Raw genomic sequence first — 15210 nt, 5'->3', positions numbered from 1 at the left:
TCTGCTGAAAGCAGGGAGCAAGAAAGGGAACAAAGGAGCTGTGGAAAGAGGAGCAGGCAGCTGCTCCATAGCCGAAAGCTGAAATCATAGCGTTCTGCAGCACTGTATACCTAGCGTTGATGAAAATGTCCGGCGCTGTTGTAAATTCCCAAGATGGCTGCAGGGCTGATAACCCTTTCTCTGGTGGCTGATGGGACCGGGGAGGCTGCAGAAAGCGCCGGGGCCGTGCCGAGCCGTGGCAGGGGTGGTCGTCCTGCAGACGGCGGGGGTGGAAGGCGGTGGGGTGGCAGTGACCGACCACCTGCCCAGAGCCACGTCCCGCAGCCAGGGCTTGCGTGGGGATGATCGAAGATGGCACGAAGCCTCATGGGCGTGAAACCTCGTTACGTGCACTCCTATGCAACCCACTAAGTATGAATGAATGCCTTGTTCTCTGAATTCACACATTTAAACCAGGAAGAGATTTTTTTTTTTTTTTGGTGTTTTCTTATCTGATCTTACCTACATTTCATAGCTTAATGCAATGACCTGTAGTAATGTCTGCATCAAACATATACGGGAATGTATTTGTTTGTATATTTTATATTTAATTTTAAAGAAATTATTTGATTTCATTTGTTGGTTTTCTGTTTTTTCCTGCAATTGCATCAAGACTAATGAGCATCTATTTATTTTCTTTCTAAATAGTGATGACAGTGGAAACCACAAAAGGAATGGGAAAGAGAAAAGTTACAGTCTGCTGGCAGTGACCTCTCCCAACTGCCCAGGCATCCACAGGGTGACGGGGATCCCCCCAGCTTGGTAGCACTTAGCAGGGGAAGTTCTGCGCTCTCTGTCCTGGAACTATCCCTGTCTCCAGCAGCCAGGCTCGTGGGCGAGAGGTACCTCGGGCCAGCGGGTACCCCGAGCAGCAGCCAGGGACGCCGTCCCCTCTCCCAGCGTCACCCTGCAGAGGCTGTTGGGGCTGGTCCCTCCACCCCCCTCGCCAGCTGAGGGCTCAAATCCCGCTGCCCCTGTCCCTGTGGTGGGGGCTTTGCTTTTATTTCTTCCGTCAGGGAGCTGCCAGGTGCGGAGCCGGCACGGCCGTGCCATCGCCCCAGCCTCATGCACGGAACGGGGCTGAGGCCGTTTCTGCAGTTCTGCCGGTGCCAGGAGATGCTGAGCAGAGTCAGCCGTCTGCTAACGCAGCCAGAGCCTCCGGGAAACGAAACCACCTGGGGCACAAACACGGTCTCTGGTTGGCCCTAATTTCTTTGGACAGCTTTCCTGCAGGCTCTGGGTCAGGCACGCACAGGTGAAGGGGACCGGGGAGACGCTTCGTGCCCCTGACTGCCGGCTCAGCAGCTCCCGGCTGGCTCTGCGGCAGTGAGGCACCGCGGCCGCGCTGGAGGCGCCCCGAGCCCCGTGCCCATGCTTGGAGCAGGGGTGAACCGCTCGCTTCCTAGCAGAATGGCAGTACTATTTAAAAAACAGTAACATTCAAAGCCGACAATTGCCCAGTCCAACCCAAAACAGAATATGCAATGCAGCATATTGGTCTTAAATGTGTGCGCAATTTATGGGCAGCAGAAAACGGCGCAGTGCTAAAATCGAGGGCGAGGGCACTCCGCAGCCAAGCCGAAGGTGCCCGAGGATGCCAGGACACGGCTGCCTCTGCGGCATCGTCTCGCCAGCCACAGCGAAGGAAGGCGGGGAGAGGGACACCACAGGGCTCACGCTTGTTGCGTGAAAACAGTCCTGACGCTTCCCTAAGTGTGCAAATCAGCTGGCAGATGGACACAAAATTATCCCTGCGGTTCCATGCTCTTTGCTGCTTTTTTCCCAGCTTGTGGCAAACCTCACCTTGACCTGCTCTGCTGGGAAACGGGGCTCCCCGGGTAGCCCAGGCGTTAGCACCGGGCTCCTGCCTTTCCTTCAGCGCCAGCCCGCCCAAACGGCCGCACAAGAAATCTCAGCAGGTACGAAAGGCAAAGTCGGGTGATGAGCCTGGGGGGGCTGTTCCCTGCTCGTCCCACCCTGAGCGTGAGCCCCGGCAAACGCTGGTTTAGGCACCGCGATAAACGGGCACAGGGCAGGCAGCGGCTACAGAGCTGCCTGCGGTTGTGGTTCATCGGCTCTTTCGCCCCCTGTAATGGTGTGTGGGGAGCTGCCCTCACCCTGCTACCTTCGCCCCTGTACAAGGGGGAATGACCCAGCTCGTCAGGTGCCCTCGGCCCTTCGGGGACAGCCGGGGACACCACGAGGGGTCACGGCACAGACCTCAGATCAGCAGCTGGGTACAGCCCTGCCAAGACCAGGGCACGGGGCTGCCACCCCCAGCAAAGGGCTCTGCAGACACCCAAGTTAAGGCTTATACATTGATTTGTCTCCTTCCTTTATCACATCCTTTGAAGTGAGGAAGAGCCTTTGTAGATGCTTTCGACACTGAGATAAAGTAAGCCGGCACATTGCGCCGAGAACCGTAATAAATAATTCCCAGTACTGATGAGGGATGAAAGAGAAAAACCAGAGACCTCCTGAAGTTCCCCGGGGCCATTTTTATCGAGTTTAATATACAAAATCCAGGGCTGTGCAGTGAAATACTAAGATGCACTGAGCTGTCGTTGTTGCTGCCTCAACAGCGGGTGCTGAGCACCGGGACTGTGCCCCCGGCCCCTGCGCGGGTGCAACCCAGCACACACCTCCCCGCTCTCCCGTCTCAGTCCCAGGCACCAGCCCAGCCCCAGCCCGTTACGAGCCCAGTGACTCAGAGCCATGCAGCGCAGGTCGCCCCCGGGCAGGGGCCGGTGTGGGCAGAGGTGACCCGGCCCGGCGGCCATGCCCAGGGCACTCCTCATCCTCACCCCAAACCAAATCAAAAGGGCCCTCGGCCCCACGGCTGGAGGATAAACCCTCCCGAGGGAATTAATTATAAATACCTTCTGACTGACACCGGAAAGTGGGACGCTGTGAAATGTCTGGATTCAGCTGTGCCCCTTTTCACGCCTGTTTTGCAATTTTTAGGGACTCTCACGGCCACGGCCCTGCAGCTCTCGTCCTGGCTCTGTGCTAGCAGGGAGCGTCCCACCGGCCCTGGGGGTCCCGCTGGGCTTCAAACAGCATTCAGCGCGTCGACGCTTTTGTGGTTCATGCCTTCACACAGCCACACACCCATCAGCTGCAATGCCCGGCTTTGCCAGGCACCGCGCCACACAATTTGCAGCAAATTAAAAAGAAAAAACCCCCCGCGGCGGATTGACCCGCTCGCTACGTGGCTGTAAAGTTCTGCTGCCGCTGGCCAGGGAGCTGCCGTCGGTGGCAGGCAGTGCGCCCAGCGGGCTGGAGGAATGGTCTGGCTGCTGCACCAACTTGGATGCCAAACAGCTCCAGTCTGTGATGTGTAAACAGAAATGTAATTATAACATCTGCTTTTTGCGAGAGTCAATGGTTTTTTTTTCTACAGATCGATAACCTAGTAATGACAACAAATACTTGGCAATGTTAAAAATACACATTTATTATTCCACATATGCAATGGCTTCTCGCAGTATCTGCAAAAACACAAACGTCGTAACTTAAATATTCTGTGACATGGTAGAATTTTCATGCAATAAAATTACAGAAAGTTATTAACATAAAATACAAAGATATACTTTACATATATTTCCACTGAAATAATTTTTTAAAATACCCTACCAAGGCATCAGGATTTCAGCACTGTCCAATGTCAAGTTCATTATTATTGGCCTCTTTGCTATTGTTTTATTACTCTTACTCTCTTTTTTGGCAAGGTATAGAGTAATAAAGGATTGGCAACAGAAAAAATATCAGGACCTGATCTGGAATTTGTTTTCTACACAAAATTCCTGGTGAAGTCTGTGGAATTCAATGAAAACACTTAAAAATATGCAACTTTGCAAAATTTCATAATACAACGGAGATAAGAAAACAATCTTATGGCAAGGAATTTAAGGAGAATAATTTATAGCCGGTGTAGACTTTTCACAGCCAATAATGGCACACCGTGTATAAATCTTTCATACAAAAAAAATACATGTATTTAAGTATTTATCACAGAATATTATTGTATTCTGGTTGTAGTGGAGATGTAAACCAGAGCTGCTATCCACTTCTTTCAAGCTCTGCATGGTGGGGTTTGGTACCAGACCTATTTCATGACTTGGCCGTGAGTTTTGCCCACATCTGGAGCTGCATCAGGCTCTAACGCAACAGAGAGAACGACAGGAGAGGAGCGGTTCAGAGAATCGCAAAGCCCCACATCTTTCACAGGGGCCAGCCCTTTGCAGAGCATAACCCTGCGTGCCAGCCCGGCGTCCTCAGCGCACGCCTTGTGCTGAGCGTTGCTAGCCCGGAGGCAGGGCTGGCAGGACTGGCAGCTGCCGGTTCATCGGCCGGCCCCGCCGAGCTGCCCGCCAAGGACTGGAGCCGATGGCCCTGCGCACACCGTCACCCGGGCGGCCGCAGCACAGGCTCATCCAACACCGACGGCTACAAACGACACCGGCGCTGGAGGGCAGCGTTGGCGGGTGACCGCGCTGCACCCCCAGACATGAGCTCTCCGTGCCCACCCCGGCCGGTGCCAGCCACGCAGCCCCGGAGCGGTGCAGGAAGAGGCTCCTGTTCCCCAAAGGTCAGCAGGGACGGGGCTGGCTTTGCACGGGGCGTCCCTGGGAGGAGAGCGGGGACGTGCGGTGCCGACGGGGCTGGGCTCGGCCGGCTCCATCAGCGCAGGCTCATGACGGAGACACACAGACGGGGACACGACACAAAAGGGCCCAGAGAGCAGCGGCGCAGCGGGGACAGAAGGGCCTGGTGCACTGAAACCCACCATGGGGATTTGGACAACGAAGCCGATGCATCTCTCTTTTTACTACCTTTCCGTCTTGTCTTGTAAGTTCTTCTCCAGGGACGAGGCATAAACGGGTGTCAATAAACCCTGTCCCCAGTGGGCACTAGTGACGTTACGCCCATGCATTATTTAAGATTGATGATGAGTACTTCAGTTATACTGCACTCACGGTGTCTCTACTACTCAGCGCAATGATCCTAGAGGTCTGTGTGCTGTCACTTCTCTCAGCAATTCAGGTTTAGAAATAGATTGAGGTGAGGCAGAAAGCAGTTTCCCCTGGCACGTCCCTGGGAGATGCGTTGCTGGATTTCAGTGGTGCTTCCTGGGCAGAAAGAATCTGCCCCGAGTTATTTAACCCGGGAAGGAGCAATTACCGGGTGTCTCCCCAGGAGCCCTCCTGCTTTCTGCCGAGTGCTGCTGACGATATTTTGCACAATATGCCCAGGAGGAGCAGTGCTGAAGAGGGAACATAAATGACTGACACAGAGAGGGTTTGGGGTGAGAAACATCTGTTTCAGAAGTGAGCCAGCTCCTCCCGACACACACCAACCCCAACCTCAAGGGCCGTCTGTCACTCGTCCTAAAGGAAGTGATGAAACCATCATTAGACGTGTCCTACCAAACTGCCACCACCTCTCCTGGCCCGAGAGCTTCTGGCTGAAGAGGATGTATCTGCATCTCTCATGCACGGGATGGTTTGGTCCAAAAATAAGTTACACTCCTTGTCATTCTGATAGTCCAAACTTTTGTCATTATTTACAGAAAGATGATAAATAGTGCAATGGAGTTTACGAAAAAAAAACCAACCCAAAACTATCCATACTGGTGGAGTAAATCACTTGTAGTTTATAATTCCTGAAAAAATACTTGGGTTTGAGCCTCATTCTGCTTCTCCTGCCGTCCCTGAGTGCTGGCAGGCCAAGCGGCGGGATTCCGGCCCCTCGCGGCAGCAGGGTTATCAGACTGCTCCGATCAGCAGCAGATCAGAGCTCGCCTTGATCCGGGTTTGTGACTGGAGGTTAAAGCGTTACTACTAGGTTGTGAAGTACCCCGGTCCTCGCTCGTGGCTGTTGCCGACAGGCGCCGTGCCCGCGCAGGCAGCCCGCGTGCACCGCAGCCGGTGCCGGGACAGACCCGGCTGCTCAGGTCGGGGGTCGGGGAAAACGAGGGGAGCGCAGAGAGCGCGGGGGTGAGGACCGGGCTGCCCCCGCAGAGAGCGGGGCTGCTCACCGGCAGCAAACGCAGCCAGGGCACGTGGCCCAGCCAGCTGCCCATAGGTGTGCTCTGCTCTGCAGGAAAAGGTAATTAGGGGATCAGGGTAATTAGGTGACCCTGGTACCCAGCAATCAGACTGGGAGCCATGCGGCGCAGAGAGGGCAGGTCCCCCCAGCACAGCCCGGGACTAGAGTTGGGGGTGGGTGCCCCCCTGTACCCAGGGAAAGCATTTACTTCAGAGCTCGCTCCCCGACGGCTGCAGCTCCCCTTCAGCCCGTCATTAACGCAGCTCCTAACGAGGCGCGGGCCATACCCAGCCAGTGTCGGTCGGCTGCAAGGAAGGACCCATGGCCGATGCCGGGGCCCCGTGGTGCAGCCCTGGTCCCTCGGCAGGCACGGCCGAGGGGCTGGGGGCTCGCCACCCCACCAGCGCTGCGTCTGGCGACGCGTACCCGCCGAGGCTTGGGCTCCCCTCCCCTGCCCGCAGCAGCTCTGCTTGCACACCCCAACACTTCTGTTAAAGACTTCTGTGAAAAATCTGGTTTGGTGCAATTTTAGCCACATACTAACTTCCACATAAAACTGTGGAAAATAAATGCGTCGTGTCATTTTTCATATAAAATTGTTTCGTACCAGTTACACCTTTTGGTTTCATTCACAGAAACTGAAAACGCAGCAAAATTTGTCCTGAGGGAGTCTGCATCTGTTAAAAACATTTTCTATCCATTTTTGCATTAGGAATACACAGTAAGGATACAAACCCTGCAACCTCTTAATGTCTGGCAGCAAACAGATGTGGATAGTTTGAAAGTGAAGGCAGTTCTAAGGAAACCCCTGTGTACCACAATAGCCGTACGCTGCAGCAGAACCCACGCCTCAATTTTAGCGATAGTAACCAAAAGCCACTCTACAGCAGATAAAGCAACTAATATAGTGAAGGCTCCGGAAACAAGAAGAAAGGCAATATCCACAGCTGGAGCAAGTTAAGGAGATCTCCTGTCTTATTAAGAAGTTAAAACAGGTACTGGTAAATTATATACAGTACTTTTACTTTACACTGAGAACAAAGTAAATCGGAGGGTGAAATAAGATATTCCCCCCTTTCCTGACCCAGCAGCATTGCGAGCCCACCCACTTTGCCTCCAGTAAAATCTGAACCTGTGCTAAATTGCGTCCTCCGAACCCAGACAAACACAACCAAACCCTCCCATTCATTCGCACGGCTCCTTGCCACTCGCAGCGGCTATGTGAGAAAAGCAAGTATTTTAAATGCATTCTGCACCTCAATTACATGTTTAACCATTACCCAGCCCCAGAAGAATCCACGGAGTACACAAAAAACATTTATTTGCCCCAAGTCAGGAAAGAAACTCTGACAGGTGACGAGGGGACAACACTGTGCCTGGGCCGTCCTTACGCGGCAGGACCCCAACAGCTGAAGGCTCCCACGAGGCTGGTGCCACCCGCCACAGCCCGGAGAGGCCCCGGGCTGCTCCGGATTACTTGGGATTGCTTGTCCCTACGGCAGCCTTTACGAACAGAGAACGCCAAAGTAAAATTCAAACCGCCTGTTTGGCCTTCCTCCCTCTGCACACCTGCTCCCTCTCTTCCCTTGCTGTACCCAAGGACGCAGCTTCTTTTCTTGCTATCGCATTAAAAACACGTGCAGATCAGGAATCTGCCATTAAAAAAGAACAAGTAAAGAAGTTGATCTTCCTTCTCCAACAAGTTGCATAGCAAGTATCTTTACCCGCGACAGGCAACCAGTGTGCTGAACTGGCGCTCCGTTAAATCCAGGGATGCAGTTCTGTAAGAACTATCTGTTTTGCTACAGCTTGGCAAGACGAGTTGTCGGTGCTCTCCGGTGGTATCGGAGGACAGCCTGCGGTGCTCAGCGCAACCTGAGAACGGGTTATCGGCGCGGGCCGGCGACCCTCGCCTGGCAGCCGCAGCCTAGCTGCTGCCCGCGGAGGAGCAGACGGAGCTGCACATGTTCAAGTTGGAGGTCTCGGACTCGGCCTCTGTCTCAGCTTCGTCGGTGGTCTCGGGGGGGGACACGGACTCGCTCGTCTGCTCTTGGCTCTTCTTTAGCCTGTGTGGAGCAGAGGAACCAGGCGTTAGGCAGTCATCCCCAGATCAAACGCCCCGCAGAAGGAGTGGTGTGACGGTGGGCTACAGCAGCCAGCGCCCCCCGGGCTGCCCACACGCCACCCATGGTAAACGAGAGAAGTCCTTTCAGAGCATACGGAGCACATAAAAAGGCCATGGCAGAGACTGACCTATCAGCAAAACACATCGAAACACTCTAAAATACTCCGCTGTGACCTGCGAGGCTTCAGCGCTGCCCACCCAGACCTCGGCCACCAGTGCCCTGTGCTCAGGGCAGCAGGCCCCCAGCCACGCACCACCTCCGCCACAGAGGCTGTCTCCTGTTTTACTTACGAACCAAACATTCTCACGTCAGCGTGCTCGACCACGGGGAAAGCAGCTGCTTTAACTCCAGCGCTTTCACTGCCCGCTCACGCCCTGCAGAGATTTTAGCACGTTCCTTGCCTTCATTTTCCAAAACATCATCCTCTAAAAGCAGGATGGATGAGAAGATGCTATGGGGGAACTGAAGCAGTGTCGCATACATATGTTAAATCCCAGAAGTCTCTCTGCAGCATATTTTATTTAATGGCAGTGATTAATAATCCCTGCTCTTGTCTCCCTTTTTGGTGAGAACTGCTTTTCATACAGAGGCAGCACCTGAGCTCCTCGGCTGGCGTCAGTCACCCAGGGCCAAGCCCGCGGCGAGATGCTCCCGGCCATCAGGCACTGGCATTCTGCTTCCTAAGGGAAATCAGGAAAAAGAGTATTTTTTCTTTCAAAAAAAATTACCCCCCCCCACTCACTTCTCTCTGTTGAAGATGACAAAGTCTTGCTGGATAGCTTCAAGGCATTCTTGGAGATAGTCATTTTCCTGTTGAAGAAAAACAACACACGCATAAGCAGCCCCATTTGCATCTCATTGCTGCCTACAGCATCGCAGGGCTCCCGGCTCTACGCACAGAGCCTCCCAGACATTTCAGCCGAACCAGGTGATGGAAACAGCACAGCTGACGGCCTCATGGCTTTCACCGGCGGCTCGTTTCATCTGTGGCGAGCACAGTTTTCCATAAAACAGATAGCGCACAGTTTTCCAGCTAAACACCACACATTTATCTGTGTATTCTGCTTTTGGGAGTGCTATCTGCCTGCAGGAAGGAAAGCCAGCGCAGGGGAGAGACCAGCACAAAGCCTGCGCCTGTGGGTCTTTGCAAGAACAAGGCACAAGCCGGTGGCCCTGTCCCACAGCTGGCTGCTCCCAGCCAGGGGCTGTGCAGGTACGCTGGCTGTGTGCGTGCCGGGAAGCTGGCAGCACCCACGGGGCAGCAGGGAAACGCGGGTGTGTAGACAACCCGCACTTCCCCATTTCTGCCTTTATTTTACCTCCTGCATCACCTCTGTCTCGGTGCAGAGACCTCCTCTGAAGCCAGATGCCGCTGCTCCACTCCACCTCCAACCGCAGCAGGGACGCCTGTCTCCTGCCCAGGCCGAGTCTCGCCCTGGCCTTGTTCCGCTCGCCCGTGCACCGCAGCCACGGGCCATGGCCACGGCGAGGGATGGGCTCCTGCCAGGGAGGGGCAGGCAAAGTGCCCTTAACGCTCTAGGCAGCAAAACCTCAGAGAGGAATTTGCAAATTTGCTTATTCTGCTTTTTTTCCTCCCTCGCTTGTTTGTCCCCTTAGTCTGGGATTTGCGGAGCTCAGAGGTGCTGCGCAGGGGAAGCAGGGACAGTGGGTGATGTGCGTTTGCTCTCCCAAGCCTCCCCGGCACACCACCCTACCTGCAAACACCCCTTACAGAACCCTGCTTTCTGCAGGACTGAGTACCTGCTCTGCTGTGTAAGGAGCTGGTTTTACTCCTGGGACATGTCTGCTCTGTGAAACCAAGATTCTTGTATTTATCTCCCCAGTGATATAAAAGCACTGTGACTCCCACAGTGAAAAGAAGAAACAAATGCATCTTGTCTCTAGCTTAATTTCCCAGCTGATGGATCCCTCTCTGCAGAAAGTGCTCATGGGCACAGCCGCACACTTCTCCACGCTCACGTGCTGGCCTCCTCAGCGGCGCAGCCAGAGCTCGCCCTGGTGCAGGAGCCCGGCAGAGCCGCGGGGCTCACCCAGCCGCACAGCTCACGTGGTGAGAAAACACAGGATGGTTCCCTGAAAACGGGACTGACTGGCCAGCTGTTTCTGCATGGCCATCACCAGCACTTGGATAAACTACTAGTGTGCAACCCCAATAAACAGCTGTCACAGACACTGGGCAGCGCCTCTTGGAAAGGTGAAGATCGTACGGACGTGTTTTGGGACCTTTTTGAGTTTTTCTCTTGACCAGTGTGCCCAGACCTCTGTTTCCCATTTCATTTTCCAAAGTACAGATTACTGTGAAAGAGTTTTATCAAACTTATGTAAAAGGAACATTTGGCTTTCGAGAAGACTCCATTGGGCAAATGTTTTCATCAGAATAAATCTGCAGTTACTGCATTGTCTCAGTGACTGCTGCTGTACATCCCCAAATTCAGCAGCTCAGCCTTTTTTCCTGGTTGGCTGTTACCCCAGAAAGCACTTACGGACTGAGAGCTGTCTTTGCTGTTATCCCTCGACTTGTTCTTTGCAAGCCTCTTTTTCTTCTTGTGCAAGGGCCTCGACTCCAGAATCATCTCCTCCAGCTCGAAGGTGGGGTCGCAGTGCAGGCGGCCCTTCTGCCGGGACACACGACACGACAGCACAGGCGTCAGGCACAGCAGAGACCCTCCCGGAGCAAACGCACTTCTCCGTCAGAAAGCCTCTGCTGAACCCAGCGTTCCTCTAACCACGAGAACCGACCCTGCTCGCGGCTAGGACACAGATCGCTCCTACTCACGTTGGGGACGAAGCCGGGCTCCACCCGCTTCTCGCAGACATCGCTCCAGACTACGCCGGACAAGTACGTCGAGGCCTGAACGTCAGCCAGGCAGGAAAAGCGATGCTCAGGGTTCACCGTCAGCAGCTGGGGACAGAAAGGCATTCCCGTCAGGGGAGAAAGAAAAGGAGCCCAGCATCATCCTGCCTTTCGGATGCACACAGATAGTTCAGCCACACAGCAACCTTTCTGTCGTGGGAAATACGCGACAGACTACAGAAAAAGAACCATGTTAGAAAAATGTTCTGGAGGTTGTGAAACGGCCAAAAACTCGGTACCGTGAGCACTCAGACCAGCGCGGGTTCGCTCCTCCCGTGCCTATCTACACCGCACGACCCGACGCACTCCTCCCCATGCCAGGGACAGCCCTTGCTCCCTTGTAAAGACGTTGATTCCCCCAGGGGCTCATCGTTTTGGTTTCAACCTCCACATGTCCTATTTTCATACCACTTCTGTGACACCAGGGGATACTACTCCGTTTATCACACACATGGATTACTAAGCACAGAGAAAAAATAAATAATCGCTTGATCCACTGAGACACCAGACTGAGGACAGACCTGATTTTTCAAAGAATTCAGCACCGTGTACCATGCTGTACTTGAGTTACAGCTTCCAGGGCTGCTGGAGGTATGCCTGACATGGAGGTACGCCTGACGTGGAGGTACACCTGACGTGGAGGTATGCCTGACGTGGAGGTAGGTCTGACGTGGAGGTATGCCTGACGTGGAGGTATGCCTGACGTGGAGGTAGGTCTGACATGGAGGTATGCCTGACGTGGAGGTATGCCTGACACGGGATCTGGTTAGAGCTTCCAGAAAATTCTGCACCTAGTCTCTCATCTGAAAATCTTCACCAAAGCTTGCTTGATGCCACCTTTGCAGCACATACTTGGAGCCCCGTAAATGTCCCTCCGCTCCCAAGCGCGGGATGCTCGTGGCAGGTGAGTCGTGCCCACCCTCGCCCTCTCCAGGAGCTGGCCCCTCTGCCTGCTCATGCCGTTGCCACTGGCACCGGAGCCGCACCCCACCTCTGGACCAGTTCTTCCCATTTTTCCAGGGCACTTAGAATTTGAGTCCTGACCTCCAGGTGCCCCAGCTCGGTTTTGGGCATCCGCAAACTGAGTGCGTAAGGTCTCCCAACCGATAGACACCTACAGTAGGACCTCTGCAAAATGCTCATCTAGGACTATTTCCTTCAAAAAACTGTGGCATAATTCTAGGCATGCTCATTATAGGTGGCTACAGCCTTTTTGCAGGAAATAAAATCAGCATTGAGTATTTCTCCAATGCCAAAGGTAACTACGCAAGCAGCAGGTAATGGTGTCCGTACCTACAGCCCACCAGGCGCCCAAGCACAGGGATGCCTGTGAAGGGCATGGGGTAAAAGACCACCTCGACCAGGAACTGCCACCTGGGGGAACTTTTCAGGCACTTTTTCACAGCATAAAATTATCTTCATCTTTAAAATGAAAAGGGAGGAATTCCCAGTTCCTAAGACCACTGTGATGGCACTGGCCCAGCGGGAAGGAGATGCGGGGCATCAACGCCGGGAGCGGGGAGCGGGGAGCGGGAGCTGGCCCTGGCGGGTGGGTGGGTGGGCACCGCAGTGCCGACGTCACCCCTGGGCACCAGCAGAGCCCCCCTGGCTGCCGCAGCAGGCAGGACTACGGCCGGGGCACCCCAAGCACAGAACCCCCAGCGCTTTGGGGGGACAGGGCGGGTCCTTCCAGGCTGAGGTGGCCGCTGGCATTTTCCAGGTGAGACACTCAATTCCTGCCCGGTCTCCAGAAGCCCGCCGGCCGCCAGCCCAGCAGATGGCAATGTGAACCTGCTGAATGCTCCGCTGCAGCCATCGCTCACAGCGCTGCTCCTCGTTCAAACAAAATCTAACCATGTAAATGTCCACTCAACATTAACTTGCATCCGAGTCACTTGCTGTCAGCACCATGTATATCTTTTTCATAGCACACCCATCAGCTACTTTTCTTGAGTTCCCAAGCAAGCAGAAGCTAAAACCACAGCCTCCACGCCAAAGCACCAACTTTCTCCCACAGCAGACCGTCCCATGGATAGGGAACCCCCCAGACAATTCTCACAACCGAACACACCGAATCAGCCCCTTCAGCCCAGCAGGACTGGCGAGAGGGAGCAGCTAACACAGCAGGGCCAGCACATCTCCTCTGCCTCACACGGCTGCCTCGGCCACGGTCGCTGTCTTTTTAGGTTATGACGATCAACGAGGGGGATGCTGGAAGGGCACACTTCCAGCTCAGGTAGGAATTTGATTGCCACACCAAAACCAGCCTTTTTCCTTCCCTTGCTGTCAAACGCAATGCATCTTATTACAGAGATAATAAACAAAACACAAGATTAATCTGTGCTTAAGCCTCAACAAAGTCATAAAAATTAGTCCTACTTCAATTTTACATTATTTATTAATATGCTGAAAATTTTCCAGCTAGTCCCGCATGCACTGCAGCTAATGTACAATGTAAACCACAGCAGCAGGACTATTTACCTTTCTTAATAGAGCAACCATTTCTTTTGACCATGCAGATGAGTACTGAACGCTGACAGTACTGAAGAGCTGAATTAAAGACTCCACAGGGTTGTTGGAGTGGATGTCATACGGTCTCTGGGGGGAAAAAAGCAGACAGATGAGAAGAAATTCCCTCTCCTCTCTGCAGTCATTCAGAAAGCACGTTCTTAGACCTCCGGGAGCCCTACCCAGCCCCGCAGCAGTTCGTAAGCCATGATTCCTAGGGACCACCAATCAACCTCGAAGGAGTAGCCCGTCCCGCCGTTCAGGAAGGAATGGAAAATCTCCGGGGCTGAACAGAAAGGGCAAAATGCAACAGGTTATTCACTGACTTCAGTTTGTTTCTATGTCAGTACTTCATGTAAGTCAGTACATAAACCTTACGGTTATTTTCATGCACTACTGCCCAAGGGGAGGCTTTGCATGTCAGGGCTGGTGGCAGCGGTGGCGGCAGCAGCAGCGGTGGCAGTGGCAGCAGCAGGCCAGCCCTGGCTGGGCAGCTGGGTTACCCGGCGCACGCAGGGGAGCCCTCCCAACCGAGCGAGTGAGGGTCGGCAGAAACCCAGCGCCTGCTGGGATGCACCAAGTCACAGCCCAGGGCCAGCGAGGAGGGCAGGGCGGGATGGGGAGGGTGTGACAGCGATTCATTCACGCCGGGAGTTTCACTTTTCAGTGATCAGGCTCCGCTGAATGACTTGGGTGCATGCATTAATGTGCTAAATTAATTCAGTGCCTTTGTCACAGACAGGGACTGTCAGGCAGCATGCAGTGAGCGCTCCTGAAATGTAAAATACAGACGTAAAGGAACAGCTATTATTTCTTACCCATGTATGGCTTTGTTCCAGCTAATGCAGTTGCTCTTTCACCGTCCCTAATTATTGTTGCAATATTAAAATCTGTTAAATGTGCATGACCTTAAACAAAGACACATTTTAAGACAGAATTAATTGCAGCGCAGAACAAGGGCAATGTAGAGTCAGAATACATTTGTTTCCTAAGCTCCTGCCCTTGACAGTGCAGCATGGGCACAGGCAGGTCAGGTTAGACCCCACCGCAGGCCGTAACAGATCCCAAAGCTTTCCCAGGATCTCAGGCTGGCTAGGTGATTAAATGGTAGCTAGCTTTGGGTCCTGATTTTAAATCGCACTCGGAGCGACCCAGTAACCTGCACCAGCTCCAGCACTTGGTCAAATTGCTCTATCCAGAACCTGCGGTCAGCGAGAAGACAACAGGGACACGCTATACTAAGATATTGCCTTGGTCACATTGATCAAACCCTAGAACTGGTTTTGATAAAAGCCACCGAACCATGACTACCCCAAAGTCCCAGAGCTATAAAACACTCCACTGCCACTCTGTACAGACCATGGCAAATTTGGACATGCCAGTTGAATGAAATCATAACAATACCTCCCAAATCCTAAGCCTGTATGAAGAAATCATTAAGATATCACAAAAAGTGCTGGAACATCTTCTCTGTTTCTACTTTCTCTGTCATCAGGACTGAAAGTTAAAATTCAGAAAATGTCATTATCTTCAAGCCAGCCTGATATACAGAAAACCCACCTGCTACTTTCTGCTCTCTATCTACAAGGCAGCAATGAAAAAGGTGTGGAA

General features: G+C 53.4%; 1 protein-coding gene across 4 annotated transcripts in view; it reads right to left on the bottom strand.

Moving 5' to 3' along the window:
- Positions 1-3477: 3477 nt before the first annotated feature.
- Positions 3478-15210, bottom strand: part of STK32C (serine/threonine kinase 32C) — a 92010-nt gene continuing 80277 nt past the window's right edge. For 3 of the 4 annotated variants that reach the window (XM_075757571.1, XM_075757570.1, XM_075757572.1), the window contains 7 exons: positions 14418-14507; positions 13782-13885; positions 13573-13689; positions 11014-11139; positions 10721-10852; positions 8959-9026; positions 3478-8156 (listed from right to left, as the gene is read on the bottom strand). In XM_075757571.1, coding sequence (XP_075613686.1) covers positions 8018-8156; positions 8959-9026; positions 10721-10852; positions 11014-11139; positions 13573-13689; positions 13782-13885; positions 14418-14507 — 776 coding nt within the window. In that variant the 3' untranslated portion in view covers positions 3478-8017. Of the gene's footprint in view, positions 8157-8958; positions 9027-10720; positions 10853-11013; positions 11140-13572; positions 13690-13781; positions 13886-14417; positions 14508-15210 lie in introns of those variants that run through there. The other variant, XR_012836264.1, reaches the window with a different exon arrangement.

Source organism: Balearica regulorum, chromosome 7 (assembly GCF_011004875.1).
Source record: "Balearica regulorum gibbericeps isolate bBalReg1 chromosome 7, bBalReg1.pri, whole genome shotgun sequence".
NCBI lineage: Eukaryota > Metazoa > Chordata > Aves > Gruiformes > Gruidae > Balearica > Balearica regulorum.
The sequence above is the reverse complement of the archived record's forward strand: the minus strand, read 5'-3'. Positions and strand labels throughout refer to the sequence as shown.